At 35.6% G+C, this 15562-nt stretch overlaps 2 protein-coding genes across 2 annotated transcripts in view; one reads left to right on the forward strand and one right to left on the reverse strand.

Annotated features, from left to right (window-relative positions):
• Positions 1-8782, forward strand: part of DLD (dihydrolipoamide dehydrogenase) — a 30408-nt gene extending 21626 nt beyond the window's left edge. Inside the window, exons 9-14 of the mRNA XM_012512221.2 lie at positions 4305-4495; positions 5603-5773; positions 6084-6273; positions 6736-6873; positions 7824-7913; positions 8008-8782. Of these exons, the coding sequence (XP_012367675.1) occupies positions 4305-4495; positions 5603-5773; positions 6084-6273; positions 6736-6873; positions 7824-7913; positions 8008-8073 (846 nt within the window). The 3' untranslated portion in view covers positions 8074-8782. The remainder of the gene's footprint in view (positions 1-4304; positions 4496-5602; positions 5774-6083; positions 6274-6735; positions 6874-7823; positions 7914-8007) is intronic.
• Positions 8783-12492: 3710 nt separating this feature from the next.
• LAMB1 (laminin subunit beta 1) overlaps positions 12493-15562 on the reverse strand; it is a 78102-nt gene continuing 75032 nt past the window's right edge. The window contains exons 30-32 of the mRNA XM_030826767.1: positions 15009-15185; positions 13024-13183; positions 12493-12874 (exon numbers count right to left, since the gene is read on the reverse strand). Of these exons, the coding sequence (XP_030682627.1) occupies positions 12738-12874; positions 13024-13183; positions 15009-15185 (474 nt within the window). The 3' untranslated portion in view covers positions 12493-12737. The remainder of the gene's footprint in view (positions 12875-13023; positions 13184-15008; positions 15186-15562) is intronic.

The raw sequence follows: 15562 nt of genomic DNA on the forward strand, positions 1-15562 counted from the left end.
TTGCATATTCTGGACATTTCATATAAATGGAATCATACAATATTATTTTGTGTGTGCTCTCTTTACATAGCATAATGTTCTTATGGTTCATCCAAATTGTAGCATGTATCTATACTTCATTTCTTTATCTGGCTAAATATCTCATTCTCTGGATATGGCACATTTTGTTTATCCATTCATCATGGGTGGACATTTGGGTTGTTTCTACTTTCAGACTATTATGAATGACACTGCTATGTCTATTTGTTTACAAGTTTTTTTGTGGATACCTGTTTTCATTTCTCTTGGGTATATAACTAGATGTGTAATTGTTGGGTCATATGGTAATTATTTTAACTTCTCAAGGAACACTGTTACACTGTTTTCCATACAATCCCACCAGCAATATAAATTTCTGTTGTTCCACTTTTCCACTGATACTTGGTATTGTCATTTTTTTAAAAAAATTGAGCTATGCTAGTGGTTGTGTAGTAGTAACTCATGGTGGGGTTGTTTTTTTTTCTATTTTTGTTTTTTAAATTGCTACATAATGTACTTTTTTCAAGGTATGTGTGATAATTTGATATATTCATATAATTAAATCAGGGTAATTAGGCTATCCATCACCTCGAACATTTTTTTTTAATGCTAGGAACATTGAATTATTCTCTTCTAGCTATTTTGAAATGTATAATTGATTGTTACCTATAGTCAACCCTGCATTAACACCAGCTCTTATTGCTTCTGTCTAATTGTATATTTGTACTGATTAATCAACCTCTCTTCATTCCTCTTCTCCCCTTAGCCTTCCCAGCCTCTGGTAACCATCATTTTGCTCTCTATCTCCATGAGTTCAGTTTGTTTGTTTTTTTTTTTTTTAGCTCCCACATGTTAGAACATGCGACATTTGTCTTTCTGTGCCTAGCTTATTTCGCTTAACATACTGTCCTCCAGTTCCATCTGTTTTGTTGCAAATGACAGAATTTCATTCTTTTTTTATGGCTGAATAATATTCCATTGTGTATATGTACCACATTTTCTTTGTCTGCTGGTGGACACTTGAGTTAATTCTGTATCTTGGCTATTGTGAATAGTGCTGCAGTTAACATAGAGCGCAGATATCTCTTCAGTATATTGATTTCCTTTCTTTTGGGTATGTACCCTGTAGTGGAATTGCTGGCTCATATTGCAGTTTTATTTTTAGTTTTTTGAGGAACCTTTATACTGTTTTCCATAGTGGCTGTACTAACTTACATTCCCACTAACGGTGTATGAGGGTTCTCCTTTCTCCACATCCTTGTCAGCATTTGTTATTGCCATCTTTTTGATAAAAGCCATTTTAACTGGGGTGAGATGATAGCTCATTGTGATTTTGATTTGCATTTCTCTGGTGATTAATAATGTTGAACATTTTTTCATGCATGTGTTGGCCATTTGAATGTTTTCATTTGAGAAATGTCTATTCAGATCTGGTGCTCATTTTAAAATTGAAATTTTTTTGAGCTCCTTATGTATTCTGATTATTAATCCTTTGTCACATGGATAGTTTGCAAGTATTTCCTTCCATTCTGTGGGTTGTCTCTTTGTGGATTGTTTCCTTGGCTGTGCAAAAGTTTTTTAACTTAATGTAATCCCATTTGTCTGTTTTTGCTTTAGTTGCCTATGCTTTTGAGGTCTTACACAATAAGTCTTTGCCCAGACCAGTGTCCTGGAGCATTTCTCCAATGTTTTCTTCCAGTAATTTCATAGTTTCAGATTTTAGATTTAAGTCTTTAATCCATTTTGATTTGACTTTTGTATATGGTAAGAGATAGGGGTCTAGTTTCATTCTTCTGCATACGGTTATCCAGTTTTCCCAGCACCATTTATCGATGAGACTGCCTTTTCCTCACTGCGTTTGTGGTACCTTTGTTGAAAATGAGTTAGCCGAAAATGTGTGGATTTATATTTGGGTTTTTTATTCTGTTCCATTGGTCTGTGTGTCTTTTTATGTCAGTACTATGCTATTTTGGTTACTGTAGCTTTTTAGTAAATTTTGAAGCTGGTTAATATGATGTTTCCAGCTTTGTTCTTTTTGTTCAGGATTACTTTGGCAGTTGAAGAATATCACTGGTAGTTTGATAGGGATTGCATTGAATCTGTAAATTACTTTGGGTAGTATTTCGTTTTAATGATATTAATTTTTCCAGTCCATGAACATGAACTATTTTTTGTGTCCTCTTCAATTTGTTTCATCAGTGTTTTTTAGTTTTTTATTGTATAGATCTTTCACATCTTTGGCTAAATTGATGGTTAGGTATTTTATATTCTCTATAGCTATTGCAAATGGGATTGCTTTTTTTTTTCTTTTTTAGATTGTCCACTATTGGTGTATATAAATGCTACTGATTTTTGTATGTTGATTTTATATCGTGCAATTTTACTGAATTAGTTTGTAAGTTTAATAGTTTTTTGGTGGAGTCTTTAGGTTTTTCTAAATATAAGATCGTGTAGTCTGCACAAAAGATTAATTTGACTTCTTCCTTTCCAATTTGAATGCCCTTTGTTTCTTTCTCCTCTACAATTGCTGAGTCCAGGACTTCCAGTATTATGTTGAATAAAAGTGGTGAAAAATGGGCATTCTTATATTGTTCCAGATATTAGAGGAAAGGCTTTCAATTTTTCCCCATTCAGTATGATGTTGGCCATGAGTTTGTCTTATTATTTTGAGGTGTGTCCCTTCTATATCCAGTTTTTTGAGGGTTTTTATCATGAAGGGACACCGAATTTTTATTAAAAGCTTTTTCAGCATCTGTTGAAGTGATCATGTGGTTTTTGTTCTTGGTTCTGTTAATGTGACGAATCATGTTCATTGATTTACGTATGTTGAATCATCCTTGCATCTCTGGGATGAATCCTGCTTGATCATGGTGAATGATCTTTTTAGTTGTTGAATTCAGTTCATTGTGGTTTTAACTTAGATTTTTCTAATGACTTACGGGGTTGAGCATTTTTTAATGTACTTATTTGCCATCTCTGTATCTTCCCTCTTCAGACATTTGTCCATTTTTTATTGAATTTTTCTTACTGAATTTGGAGAATTCTTTATATATTCTGGATATAAATCCCTTATCAGATAGAAGTTTTGTAATTTTTTTTCCCCAGTCTGTGGCTTCTGTTTTTGTGTTCTCAATGTTATCTAAGACTTTCTAATTTTGATGAAGTCCAATTTATCATTTTTCTTTTATGGATTGTGCTTTTGGTGTTACATCAAAGAAATCTTTGCCTAACTCAAGGTCAATTCTAGGATTTCTTCTCCTAGGTGTTCTTCTAGAAGTTTCGTAGTATTGGGTTTTACATTTAAGTCCATGATCCATTTTGAATTAACTTTTATATATACATATTGTTAGATTTTTAGTGTTACTGTATTGCTTCTAGTTAACTCAGTCTTCATACCATAAATTAATGAGATTTTTTTAAATGAATGCCCACACCTAATTTAGGGAAGGTAAACTTGTATAGTTCATTTGAATTACCAGATGATTTTAATACACATTCTTGCAAAGGATATGTTCATGGTTTTTCATATTTAATGCTGTGCAATTATGTTCATCTTGCCAGTTATGTATTGTTTAATATATAATTATTTAGAAGTTATGCTAATTGTGAAAATGTTAAAATAAACTAGCATTCAGTTTAAATTATAATTTGAATGAAAAAGTAAACATTTGTCCTTTGTTGAGAAAAGAAAATAGGAAGCCAGTTTAATATTCTGCAAACATCAGTGATTTAGTAACCTATTTCGTTTTCCTCAAGACTTTTGCACTTGCTGTTTCCCTCTGCCTAGAACAACACTCTTCCCCCAGTTAACTGGGTAGTTCATTGCCTCACTCCAAGTTTTGTGCAAATGTTACTCCCAGTGAGGCTTTCCCCAACCGTGCTATTTAAAATTGTAATCCCGGTAATCAGTAGTCCCAGTTCTACTTCCTGTTTTATTTTTCTTGTAGCACTTTATTCTCTGTTACGAATTTTAAGTATTTGTCTATGTCCCCTGCCAGAATATAAGATCCCTGAGAACAGAGATTTTTGCTTTGTTTACTAATGTATGCCTAGAAGCTAAAATATTGCCTAGCGTGTAGTAGATGTTCAACAAATATTGAATGAATAAGTTAATAAATATATGAAGTTATACATATTTAACACAGGGTTAATTTTAAACCTCAGAGCTTCTCATAGGAACATACTAGCGAAATAAGAAAATATTTTACAATAAATTATTAAGATGATTTCGTAAACATTTGCTATAGAAACTTTTATGATTATTGGGGTTTTTTAATTATTTGCAGGGTTCAGTTTGGCAAAGACTTGGTGCAGATGTGACAGCAGTTGAATTTTTAGGTCATGTAGGTGGAGTTGGAATTGATATGGAGATATCTAAAAACTTTCAACGCATCCTGCAAAAACAGGGGTTTAAATTTAAATTGAATACAAAGGTTACTGGTGCTACCAAGAAGTCAGATGGAAAAATTGATGTTTCGTAAGTATACATCATTTGTTTTTGCTGTATCATCCCTGTCTGTTTCTTTAAGCAAAACACTCAAGTTTCAAAATCAGCTTAGCAAATATAGGGTTTTTTCTAACTTAAGGTCATTTTATTACTTAATATAACTCAGTTGTTTATCAAATTATTGCATTAGCACATTGAAATTTATGATTAGGTTAATGCTAGAAAGAGTAATCCAATGTTCTCATTGTTGTACCTTCTTATAGTGCATTCAGAAAAATTAAAATTCCCAATATTCAGTAAAATTGAATCAACATTTTTAGGCAGTATATATGGGGAAATCAATAATAAAAGATTGCTTACTATATGTCTGGTACTCCACTGATTAAATAATGGCATTTAACTTATTTAATGAATTAGTTTTTAAATAAATATTTAAATTAAATAGTTAATAGTATTTAAATAGTTTAATGACTAACTTTTACTCAAAGATAAGAAGCTGAATTCATTGACTAATTAATGACTAACTTGCCACACAGCTAGTGGGTGGCAGTCAGTAGTTGAATTTGGATTTCTGTGACTCAAAGACCTGTATTCTTAACTGCTGTTTTATTATACTATGGCTTTTGTGAGATTTTAATAATAGACCTCTAGATTTCAATGATAGATCTCTTTCATTGTCTGACTCTTATGTTTACATTCAAATAAACTTATATTGTTAAAAATGTCATCAGTGCCAGCTGGGCATGGTGGCTCACACGTGTAATCCCAGCACTTCGGGAGGCTGAGGTGAGCAGATCACGAAGTCAAGAGATCAAGACCAGCCTGGCCAACATGGTGAAACCCCGTCTCTACTAAAAATACAAAAATTAGCTGGGTGTGGTGGCGCGCACCTGTAGTTCCAGCTACTCGGGAGGCTGAGGCAGGAGAATCTCTGGAACCTGGGAGGTGGAGGTTGCAGTGAGCCGAGATTGCACCACTGTACTCCAGTCTGGTGACAGAGCAAGACTCCGTCTCAAAAACAAAACAAAATAAAAACGAAAATGTCATCAACACTTGAGAAATCGCTGGCCTTAAGTTTCTAAGCCTATCAATTTATGTAGGTGTGTATTTAACATTTATATACCGTTTGTTATCTAGTATTGAAGCTGCTTCTGGTGGTAAAGCTGAAGTTATCACTTGTGATGTACTCTTGGTTTGCATTGGCCGACGACCCTTTACTAAGAATTTGGGACTAGAAGAGCTGGGAATTGAACTAGATCCCAGAGGTAGAATTCCAGTCAATACCAGATTTCAAACTAAAATTCCAAAGTAAGTTGGATAATTATCTGCATTTTCAGTAATTTTAAAATTGATTTCAAACAGTATTTTGAAAAGTAAGATTGTTATGCTTAAAATATGTATTGGCTTTGGGGAAGAATAGTAAACTTACAAAATGTAAAATAAAAAATAACTGAATTTTACTTAAAGATAAGAAGCTGAATTCACAGATTTTTGAAGAGCTGCATTTGGTGTATTTTTGGTGACTTATTTACTGGAAACTTTTGTTACCATGATGTAAATGAAGATAAGTAGCTGTGATTTCAGAAATTCATTGTGTTTCTTTTGATTTCTGTGGTAGTATCTATGCCATTGGTGATGTAGTTGCTGGTCCAATGCTGGCTCACAAAGCAGAGGATGAAGGCATTATCTGTGTTGAAGGAATGGCTGGTGGTGCTGTGCACATTGACTACAATTGTGTGCCATCAGTGATTTACACACACCCTGAAGTTGCTTGGGTTGGCAAATCAGAAGAGCAGTTGAAAGAAGAGGTAAGTCTGAACATGGGTGGTTTTACGCCAATGTGTGAGTTGTGCCAATGATACTGGTGGTTGAGAAACAGCATTTTATCATTATGCTAATATATTTAATAGCTGTGAAATATTGTTTAGCTTATATATTTTTTCCCTTGTTAGCATTATAAAGAGATCATTCACAGATTTATCAGCAGTAATTGAGAGGAAGAGAAGTTGCCTATATTAAAAAACTAGTAATTCCAGATCTTTTATATTTGGCTTTGAAATATAACCAGATGGACAGACATTTGTATTTGCTTGCATTTGCACCCAAGATATATTTCATTAACCAGTCTTTTGGTCTTTCCTTTCCTTCTGTGTGCTTTGCAAACAATTGCCTTCTTGGGATTTATTTTCTGAACAAATGGTAGATGATTTTACAAATTGGAAAGAACTTTTCTGGAAATTACGTAGATTCTTTTTTTCTGACTGTCACAGGGTATTGAGTACAAAGTTGGGAAATTCCCATTTGCTGCTAACAGCAGAGCTAAGACAAATGCTGACACAGATGGCATGGTGAAGATCCTTGGGCAGAAATCGACAGACAGAGTACTGGGAGCACATATTCTTGGACCAGTGAGTATTGTAAAACCAGAGAAATCCCATTAAGATTTCTAGAAAGTATTGCTGTTTATTAATTATAAACCACCTGGTGTTACTCTGAGGTTGCTCATTTCCAGCAAAACTTTGAATATGGCTCTCTGTGCATCATTTCTAGAAAGATACCAGCAGCACTCTCACAGTCTTGCCCACTGTATCATCTACTTACTGTCCCGCGCCAAGATTCCCTCTTTAAAACATACACCGGATTATGCCCCTTAAAATCCTCCAGTGGTGCTTTTCAACTTCAGATTGTTACATCCAAGGCCTCACTGAAGCTGTTTGTGCCTACTTCTCTGACCTCTTCTTTTTGTGCTCTCTTTTACTTATTAATTCCGTGTCATACGGGCCTTCTCTCATTTTCACAACAGGCCATGTGTTTGCATTTGAGGGCCTTTGTGCTTAAGGTACCCTCTGCTTAGACTGTTCTGCCTCCAGATCTTTGAATGGCTGGCTCCTTATTGTTCAGGTATCAGCTCAAATGTTACCTCCTAAGGGAAGCCTTTCCTACCACTGAGCCTAAAGTATGTATCTTTCTTGTAGATATCTCTTGTATCTGATGTAACAATAATGAGAATAGAATATTTGAGTGCTGTGTCACTTTAGTATACATTTTGTTATTTTTACATCAGCTTTGTGAGATAGGTGCTGTTATTTTTGAGGTGAAGAAACTGAATGAAGCACATAGAACCAATGAATGGTTAAGGTAGTAAATGGTAGATATGAATTGAAGGCCCTTTGGCTCCAGAGCCCAAGCTCTTCTGTGTCACCTTTTCGTTAAGCTTTTCCTGACTTTTCTTCAACGGATAGAGAAACAGATTTAAGATGTTTTTAAGATCTAAAAGCTTCCTCTCTTAACCATTGCTATCCTATTAGCATGTAGTTTTTGCCTTGGAAGCAAATTTACTTGGCTTGTTATTTTAAAGGGTGCTGGAGAAATGGTAAATGAAGCTGCTCTTGCTTTGGAATATGGAGCATCCTGTGAAGATATAGCTAGAGTCTGCCATGCGCATCCGGTAATTATTAACAACATATAGAATTGATGGTTGCCTAAATTTTCTTCTGACCCACAAATATTTGGTTTTTAATTTTAAATTTCTTCCCTTGCAGACCTTATCAGAAGCTTTTAGAGAAGCAAATCTTGCTGCATCATTTGGCAAATCAATCAACTTTTGAATTAGAAGATTATATATATTTTCTTCTGAAATTTCCTGGGAGCTTTTGTAGAAGTCACATTCCTGAACAGGATATTCTCACAGCTCCAAGAATTTCTAGGACTGAATTATGAAACTTTTGGAAGGTATTTAATAGGTTTGGACAGAATGGAATACTCTTATATCTATATTTTACATAAATTTAGTATTTTGTTTCAGTGCACTAATATGTAAGACAAAAAGCTACTTATTGTAGCATCCTGGAATATCTCTGTCAACTCATGTTTTCATGCTGTTCATGAAAGATTCAATGCCACTGAATTTAAATAGCTTTTTTCTCTGATACAGAAAAGTTGAATTTTACGTGGATGGAGCTAGAATTTGATATGTGAACAGTTGTGTTTGAAGCAAAGTGATCAAGTTATTTTTAATTTGGTTTCACATTGGAAACAAGTCAGTCATTCAAATATGATTCAGATGTCTATAAACCGAACTGATGTAAGTAAATGGTCTCTCACTTATTTAACCCCTAAATTCTTTCAGTTTAGGGGTAGAATTTGTGTTTAAGAAGTTTTTAAGGTTCCATTGTTGTCTACAACTCTGAAGGGTAATTATATAGTTATCCAAATTAGGAGAGTCTATTTACGGAACTCAAATACATGGGAATTCAAATGTATTACAGTGGGGAATGAAGATACTGAAATAAACGTCTTAAATATTCATTTACTGGTTATTATGAGTACATGTTGAGATGGTCGTAGTTTTTTTTTTACGACTACTTCTAGTGTATATTCCTATTTCTTTTGTAGGCCTGAATGTATCTTTATTTTCGTGTTATAGGACAATATTAAGGCATTTTAAAGGTCATTATCCTTTCATCTATTTTAGAGACACCTACTAAATGTTTAACATATACTTTTGGGGAAGTACAACATAAGGGAGTCTTTAATCTGTGTTTTCCTTGGCTGGGTAAATGACTGTTTATTTAAAGAGTGCTATAAAATTGGATGTGTGGTGTTTAAAATGGCCATGTCCTGAGGAAACTTAAGTAACAAAGTACTAAATGCTAAGTAGGCTTTTGCATATTGTAACTAAATTTAAGAATAATTCAGATTAAGTAGTTCTGAAATTTGGTATAGATAGCATGGATTGTCTTATGCTCATTATGAGTGACATAACGACCCTGGATTCTGTTATACTTCTAAAGATAATTGATTGTTGTCTTAGTAGGCAGTTAACTTGGCTGAACACCAGCTCCAAACTGTCTTGTTTGTAGGTGGCAGCAGCTGAAATCTCTTCTCAGTTGTTTTAGCTTTACCTATGCTGCTGGAAGTCTTTCCCATGCAAGTGTGTAGTTCAGGGGTCAACCAGAGTTTGGGCAGAAGAAAGTCTGCCCCTTCTGTGCCTCCTGTTTTTTGGGGATTTTCCCTTTATGTTCCAGCTGTTGTGGTTGCCCCATATTCTGCCCTCTGATCCTTAACCAATAAAACTTGGCTTTTGTTTCCCCCTGAAGTGAGAACCTATTAAAAATGAGACATTGAGCCAGTGCTGTTCACTTTTTAAGTGCCAAGTTCCCTCTACTTTCCACTTGTTTATAGTTGTTTCCAGTGCCTTTAGTTTTTCCTAAAATATATTTGTTCAGAGTTTGCAGTTGCTATCAGCAGGAGGGTTGGTCTGATATATTTGTGATACTTTGCCATTATTGGAAGTGAACTCTGCATCTTTTTAAAAATTTGAAATCCCAGTATCATGTGAAGTGCTCTTTATGTAAATCTCAACATACCCCTTACTCAGGGAAAAAAAAAGTTTTTAGTTAGGGAATAGTGAAATATAATTTAATATGGAATCCTAGCTGTAGAGTCACGAAACAGTTAAATCCATCTTTAAGTGTTTACATTCAGTATGAAAATGCAAATATATTTGTATGAGGAATAAAGTCCTAGGAATAAAACAAGTTTTAAGTGTTCACTTACTGTTATCTACTAAGGTCTCAATATTTTCGTGGCTTGTGAAAAGTGAGATTAATTGTCTACTTCATTGAACTGATTAAAATTAGTAATTTCAACTGGCTGGGAGCGGTGGCTCACTCCTGTAATCCCAGCACTTTGGGAGGCCGAGGCGGGCGGGTCATCTGTGGTCAGGAGTTTGAGACCAACCTGACCAACGTGGTAAAACCCCATCTCTACTAAAAATATGAAAATTAGCCAAGTGTGGTGGCAGGCCCCTGTAATCCCAGCTACTCAGGAGGCTGAGGCAGAATCACTTGAACCCAGGAGGCAGTGAGCTGAGATCATGCCACTGCCACTCTAGCCTGGCAACAGAGCGAGACTCCGTCTCAAAAAAAAAAAAAGGTAATTTCAAAGTGAGATCTTTAGTTGTTTAGCTGAAAAGGAATGGAGAGTGTTTCTACTGTTTTAAGTACAATACTTATATAACTGCTCTAGTAGATGATGAGGTATGACCATTTTTGCTAGTTATTAGGATTTTTAAATTAAGTTCTGGGGTACATGTGCAGAACATGCAGGTTTGTTACATAGGTATACATGTGCCATGGTGGTTTGCTGCACCCATCAACCTGTCATCTACATTAGATATTTCTCCTAATGCTATCCCTCCCCACCCCCATCCCCGTGTCCATGTGTTTTCATTGTTCAACTCCCACTTACAAGTGAGAACATGCGGTGTTTGGTTTTTTATTTTTGTGTTAGTTTGCCGAGAATAATGGTTTCCAGCTTCATCCATGTCCCTGCAAAGGACGTGAACTCATCCTTTATTATGGCTGCATATTATTCCATGGTGTATATGTGCCACATTTTCTTTATCCAGTCTGTCAGTCATTAATGGGCATTTGGGTTGGTTCCGAGTCTTTGCTATTGTGAACAGTGCCTCAATAAACATACGTGTGCATGTGTCTTTATAGTAGAATGATTTATAATCCTTCGAGTATATACCCAGTAATGAGATGGCTGGGTCAAATGGTATTTCTAGTTCTAGATCCTTGAGGAATTGCCACACTGTCTGCCACAGTGGTTGAACTAATTTACACTACCACCAACAGTGTAAAAGCGTTCCTATTTCTCCACAGCCTCTCTAGCATCTGTTGTTTGCTGACTTTTTAATGATCGTCATTCTAACTGGCAAGAGATGGTATCTCATTGTGGTTTTGATTTGCATTTCTCTATTGACCAGTGATGATGAGCTTTTTTTCATGTTTGTTGGCTGCATACATGTCTTCTTTTGAGAAGTGTCTGTTCATATCCTTCGCCAACTTTTTGATGGGGTTGAAGTTCTTCGCAAAACTTTTCTCCCATTCTCTAGGTTGCCTGTTCACTCTGATGATGGTTTCTTTTGCTGTGCAGAAGCTTTTTAATTAGATCCCACTTGTCAATTTTGGCTTTTGTTGCCATTGCTTTTGGTGTTTTAGTCATGAAGTCTTTGCCCATGCCTATGTCCTGAATGGTATTGCCTAGGTTTTCTTGTAGGGTTTTTATGGTTTTAGGTCTTACATTTAAGTCTTTAATCCGTCTTGAGTTAATTTTTGTATAAGGTGTAAGGAAGGGATCCAGTTTCAGCTTTCTGCATATGACTAGCCAATTTTCCCAGCACCATTTATTAAATAGGGAATCCTTTCCCCATTTCTTGTTTTTGTCAGGTTTGTCAAAGATCAGATAGTTGTAGATGTGTGGTGTTATATCTGAGACCTCTGTTCTGTTCCATTGGTCTATCTGTTTTGGTACTAGTACCATAAAAGTGACAAATTATTGCTTTGGGCCAGAGGAAAGTTATTAACTTACAGCTGTTTACCTAACTTTTGTCCAGGCCCAGCTTCAGATGCAGCTGTGTTGGATGTGTGGGTGGTTGTTAAGCAGTCCACAGAATAGTCTTGCTCTAAGAATGTGTGAAGAAAACACATAGGGGCTGGCCTTTTATACAGCTAGTTAGGCAATAAAGTTGACATGGGCCTGGCAATTACTTTCCTTAGATTAGTTGCAAAATCACATAAAATACAATACAAAAGCTGAGAAATTAGAGCATCATTCTGTGCTCTGTAGTAGCATTGCTCAACTGGCAGGAGCAGTATCCATAAACTCTGGCCTGATTTAATTGAAACCTTCCCTTCAGTAATCCTAGTCCTTTTCTAGGTGGTAATGATTACAAGCCATAGTTCATCCTGCTGATTTTCTAAAATGTTGCTTTTTCTCATTCCCACAGCAAGGAATACTTACAGGAGTTTTGATGGTTGGAGCAACTCAGCAACCATTGAAATAGTGATGGTAGCATAGACTATAGTTGTCCTCCTTAACCTCAACCTGGGAATCCCACTGGGAGGTGATTGGGAGGAGGGGAGTCAAGGGTGGGGAGTTTTGGAGGATGTTTACCTGTCAAATAAATAGCTTGTTTATAGACAACATAAATTAGGGTCTTCGTGGAGGCAGTAAACTTGTTTATAAATCCATGTTTACAGTGAAAATAACATTCTTTGTTAAAGGGATTCATCAACAATCAGTGAAAGTAACAAGTACACCAAAATATATATACAAAAGCACTGTACTTTATTTAACTCCATACAAAATGTGATTAAAAACATTAAATAGGTGATGAGTTTTATTTTGAAGATCATTAAGTCAGTTTTTAAAATGTAGCTGTTTTACCTTGGTCACCTCAGCCATTTTTTATTCTCCTTTGTTACAAGCATGTGCTATACACAGCAACTTTCTGGCTTATATCCTTTAGGAGTGAACGGACTTCTCCTTCCAGTCTCGCTAATTCTTGAGCTTTATCTTCTAAGTATTTTTGATTGTCTTCATATTTTCTTTCTAAATCTGTGGACATTATATATATATATAAAGTCTGAGCAATTTATACTATGATGATCTCAAGACAAAGTGAATATATTTTTCACTTTTAAATAAACTATGGATGCCTTAAATTTAAAATAATTTAAAAAATAAGCCTGTGTGAAAAGACCCACCTTTGAGCAGTTGCAGCTTGCTATTTGCTTGAGCTAAAAGAGTTTTTGCTTCATTTTGTAGCATTTCAGCTTTCCTTCTGGCATCAGCTGACTCTTCAGTTTTTTTGGCAATTAAATTTTCTACTTTTTTATACTTTTCATCAAGTTCACCATCTAAAGTCTGTAGTTCCACATTTAGACAGAAAGAAGTGGTAATGTTAGTGTCAGTAATTACACTTAAGAGCAGTAGTATAATCATGGCATGCATTCTGGATTAAGGGCCACCAAGGATATTCAGCCTTCATCAAGTTATTCACTGGTAAGTAATTTTAAAATTTTATCTTCAAAGAGTGGAATTGAATGCAAAATTGACATGATTTTAAAGAACATTTTCAAAAAATTCTAGAGTTGCAGCAAGTCCTTAGGGCTAAGTCCTCATTCTCTTATTACTTTTCTGTAGAAAAGTTTTAGCATAATTGTATTGTGAATTACATAGAGAAGTGCAGATTTTTCAAAAGTAGATTAGACATTAGAGAAGCCCATATTGAAGAAATGGAGGCTCTTTGGATCTTGACTAAATTAGGATTTGTGAAGACTTGCTTATAAGGAAATCAGAGGAAAAAGATTAAACAAAAGATACAGGAAGGAAAGGTGAGATTGTAGCATATGCAAGTGAGTGAGGAGAAGAGAAATGGGGTGTGGGGTTGGAATGCAAATGATTCTTTTTAGAAACTGTTCAAATAGCCATTTATGGAAATTTCATTTCAAGAGATTTTGTTCCTTTCTATTGTGATAAAATGTCATTAAGCAAAATGCCCTGAAGCAGAGTACTTGAGAAATTTGTGTCCTCAGTACTGCAGGAAACCACACAAACCAAAACAGAAAAGACAGCTGTCTGATATTGTGGCAGTGAACTTTTCTCATCGTTTTGTTCTCTTCCCCAACCTAGAGAGAGGTAAGGAAGTTACTCTTAACGTAATGCCTGAAAAGCTACAGTAACTTCAGGAAAATTTTTGAATAGTAGGGAGTTATGTACTGAAATAAGGTCAGTAAGTGCAGGTACCCCCAGGCCTACGGACCAGTGAGGAACTGGGTGGGCAGGCAAGTATTATTGCATGAGCTCCACCTTCTGTCAGATCAGTGGTGACATTAGATTCTCATAGGAGCACGAACCCTATTGGGAACTGTGCATGCAAGGGATCTAGGTTGCGCACTCCTTATGAAATCTAATGCCTGATCTGAGCTGGAACAGTTTCATCCTGAAACCGTCCCCACCCCCGAGTCTGTGGAAAAATTGTCTTCCAGGAAACTGGTCCTTGGTGCCAAAAAAGTTGGGGACCAGTGATTTAATGGTTTTAAGCCCCACCCCACCACTACCAAGTTTTTAATGTTCTCTTTAGAAATAAGCATTATGTAGAAACTGAACATGTGTTTCAGTTATTACATGGCTTCTGATTTAAACATTTGGGTTGTGTGAGTTTTTCTCTGCAAAATATAATGCCTTCCAATGGGAGGTGAGGGGTAGTTAATTCAAAATGAGTCTCAAAAAGATAAGATTTGGTTTCCTACTACCTGTTCTCTGTTCCAACCTGCTTTTAAAATATTCTCAAATGGCCTGATAATTACTGTATGCCATGAAGAATTTAATTGACTACAGCACAGAAATAAAAGTTCAATTTGCCTGGCTTTTGTCAATATAGTTGGTTTCAAAAAAATAAATAAATAAATAAAAGCCTGTTTTAAGACTTCTACTCCTAATTCCCTTCTTCTAAACTCTTGTCCAAATTTGGATTTGAGGGCATAGGTCATACTTATTAGATATTTCCATATTCTTTCCCATTCTTTTCCATCCACACTTCTAAAGACTGCAGTTGCACAACAGGTCATTTGATGTTTCTGATGAATTCTGTTTCTGTTAGGTCCATGTCCCTTATTCTAAGGCAGGCAAGGAGGAGACTGGTGGCTCCTTTAACAACATAGCTCTGAAATTACAAAGATTTACGTACCCTCTTAACATCTTCTGCACTTTGCTTCACAGTATATACTACTTTTTCAATATATTCTGCCTCCCCGGAGTTTTGGGCAGCTTTCCGCTTAAGTTCTTCCACATTCCTCTCTAACTCACTGATGCGCTGGGATGCGTTGAACAAGGTTTCCTCAGAAGCTGCTGTTTCAGACTCAATCTAAAAGTATGTCAATTTTCCAGCAAGCCATTAGTTTAAGAAATGGAATTACTATGAGTACAAGTTTGGAGGAAGATTTAAAAGTCTACTGTGCCATTTTGCTCTAGACCAAAAGAAGTAATTACTAAAAAGAATATTTCAGGAAAAGTTACATGAAGTGTCTAACTTTAGTCTTTGTTACATTTCATATATTCACTTCATTCTTTCGGTACTTCTGATGATTTAAGCTGAGATTGATGTAAAGTTTTTTCTGACAGTAAAAACAAACAAACAAACAAAACACTCCTCAAGGAGCATGATGTGTTGAGAAAGCATTTTAAGGACACCTGCAAACTTTGGCTAAAGAACATTCACAAATAAGCAGCTGTGCAAAGAGG

The sequence above is a fragment of the Nomascus leucogenys genome, chromosome 13 (assembly GCF_006542625.1).
Source record: "Nomascus leucogenys isolate Asia chromosome 13, Asia_NLE_v1, whole genome shotgun sequence".
NCBI classification, from domain to species: Eukaryota; Metazoa; Chordata; class Mammalia; order Primates; family Hylobatidae; genus Nomascus; species Nomascus leucogenys.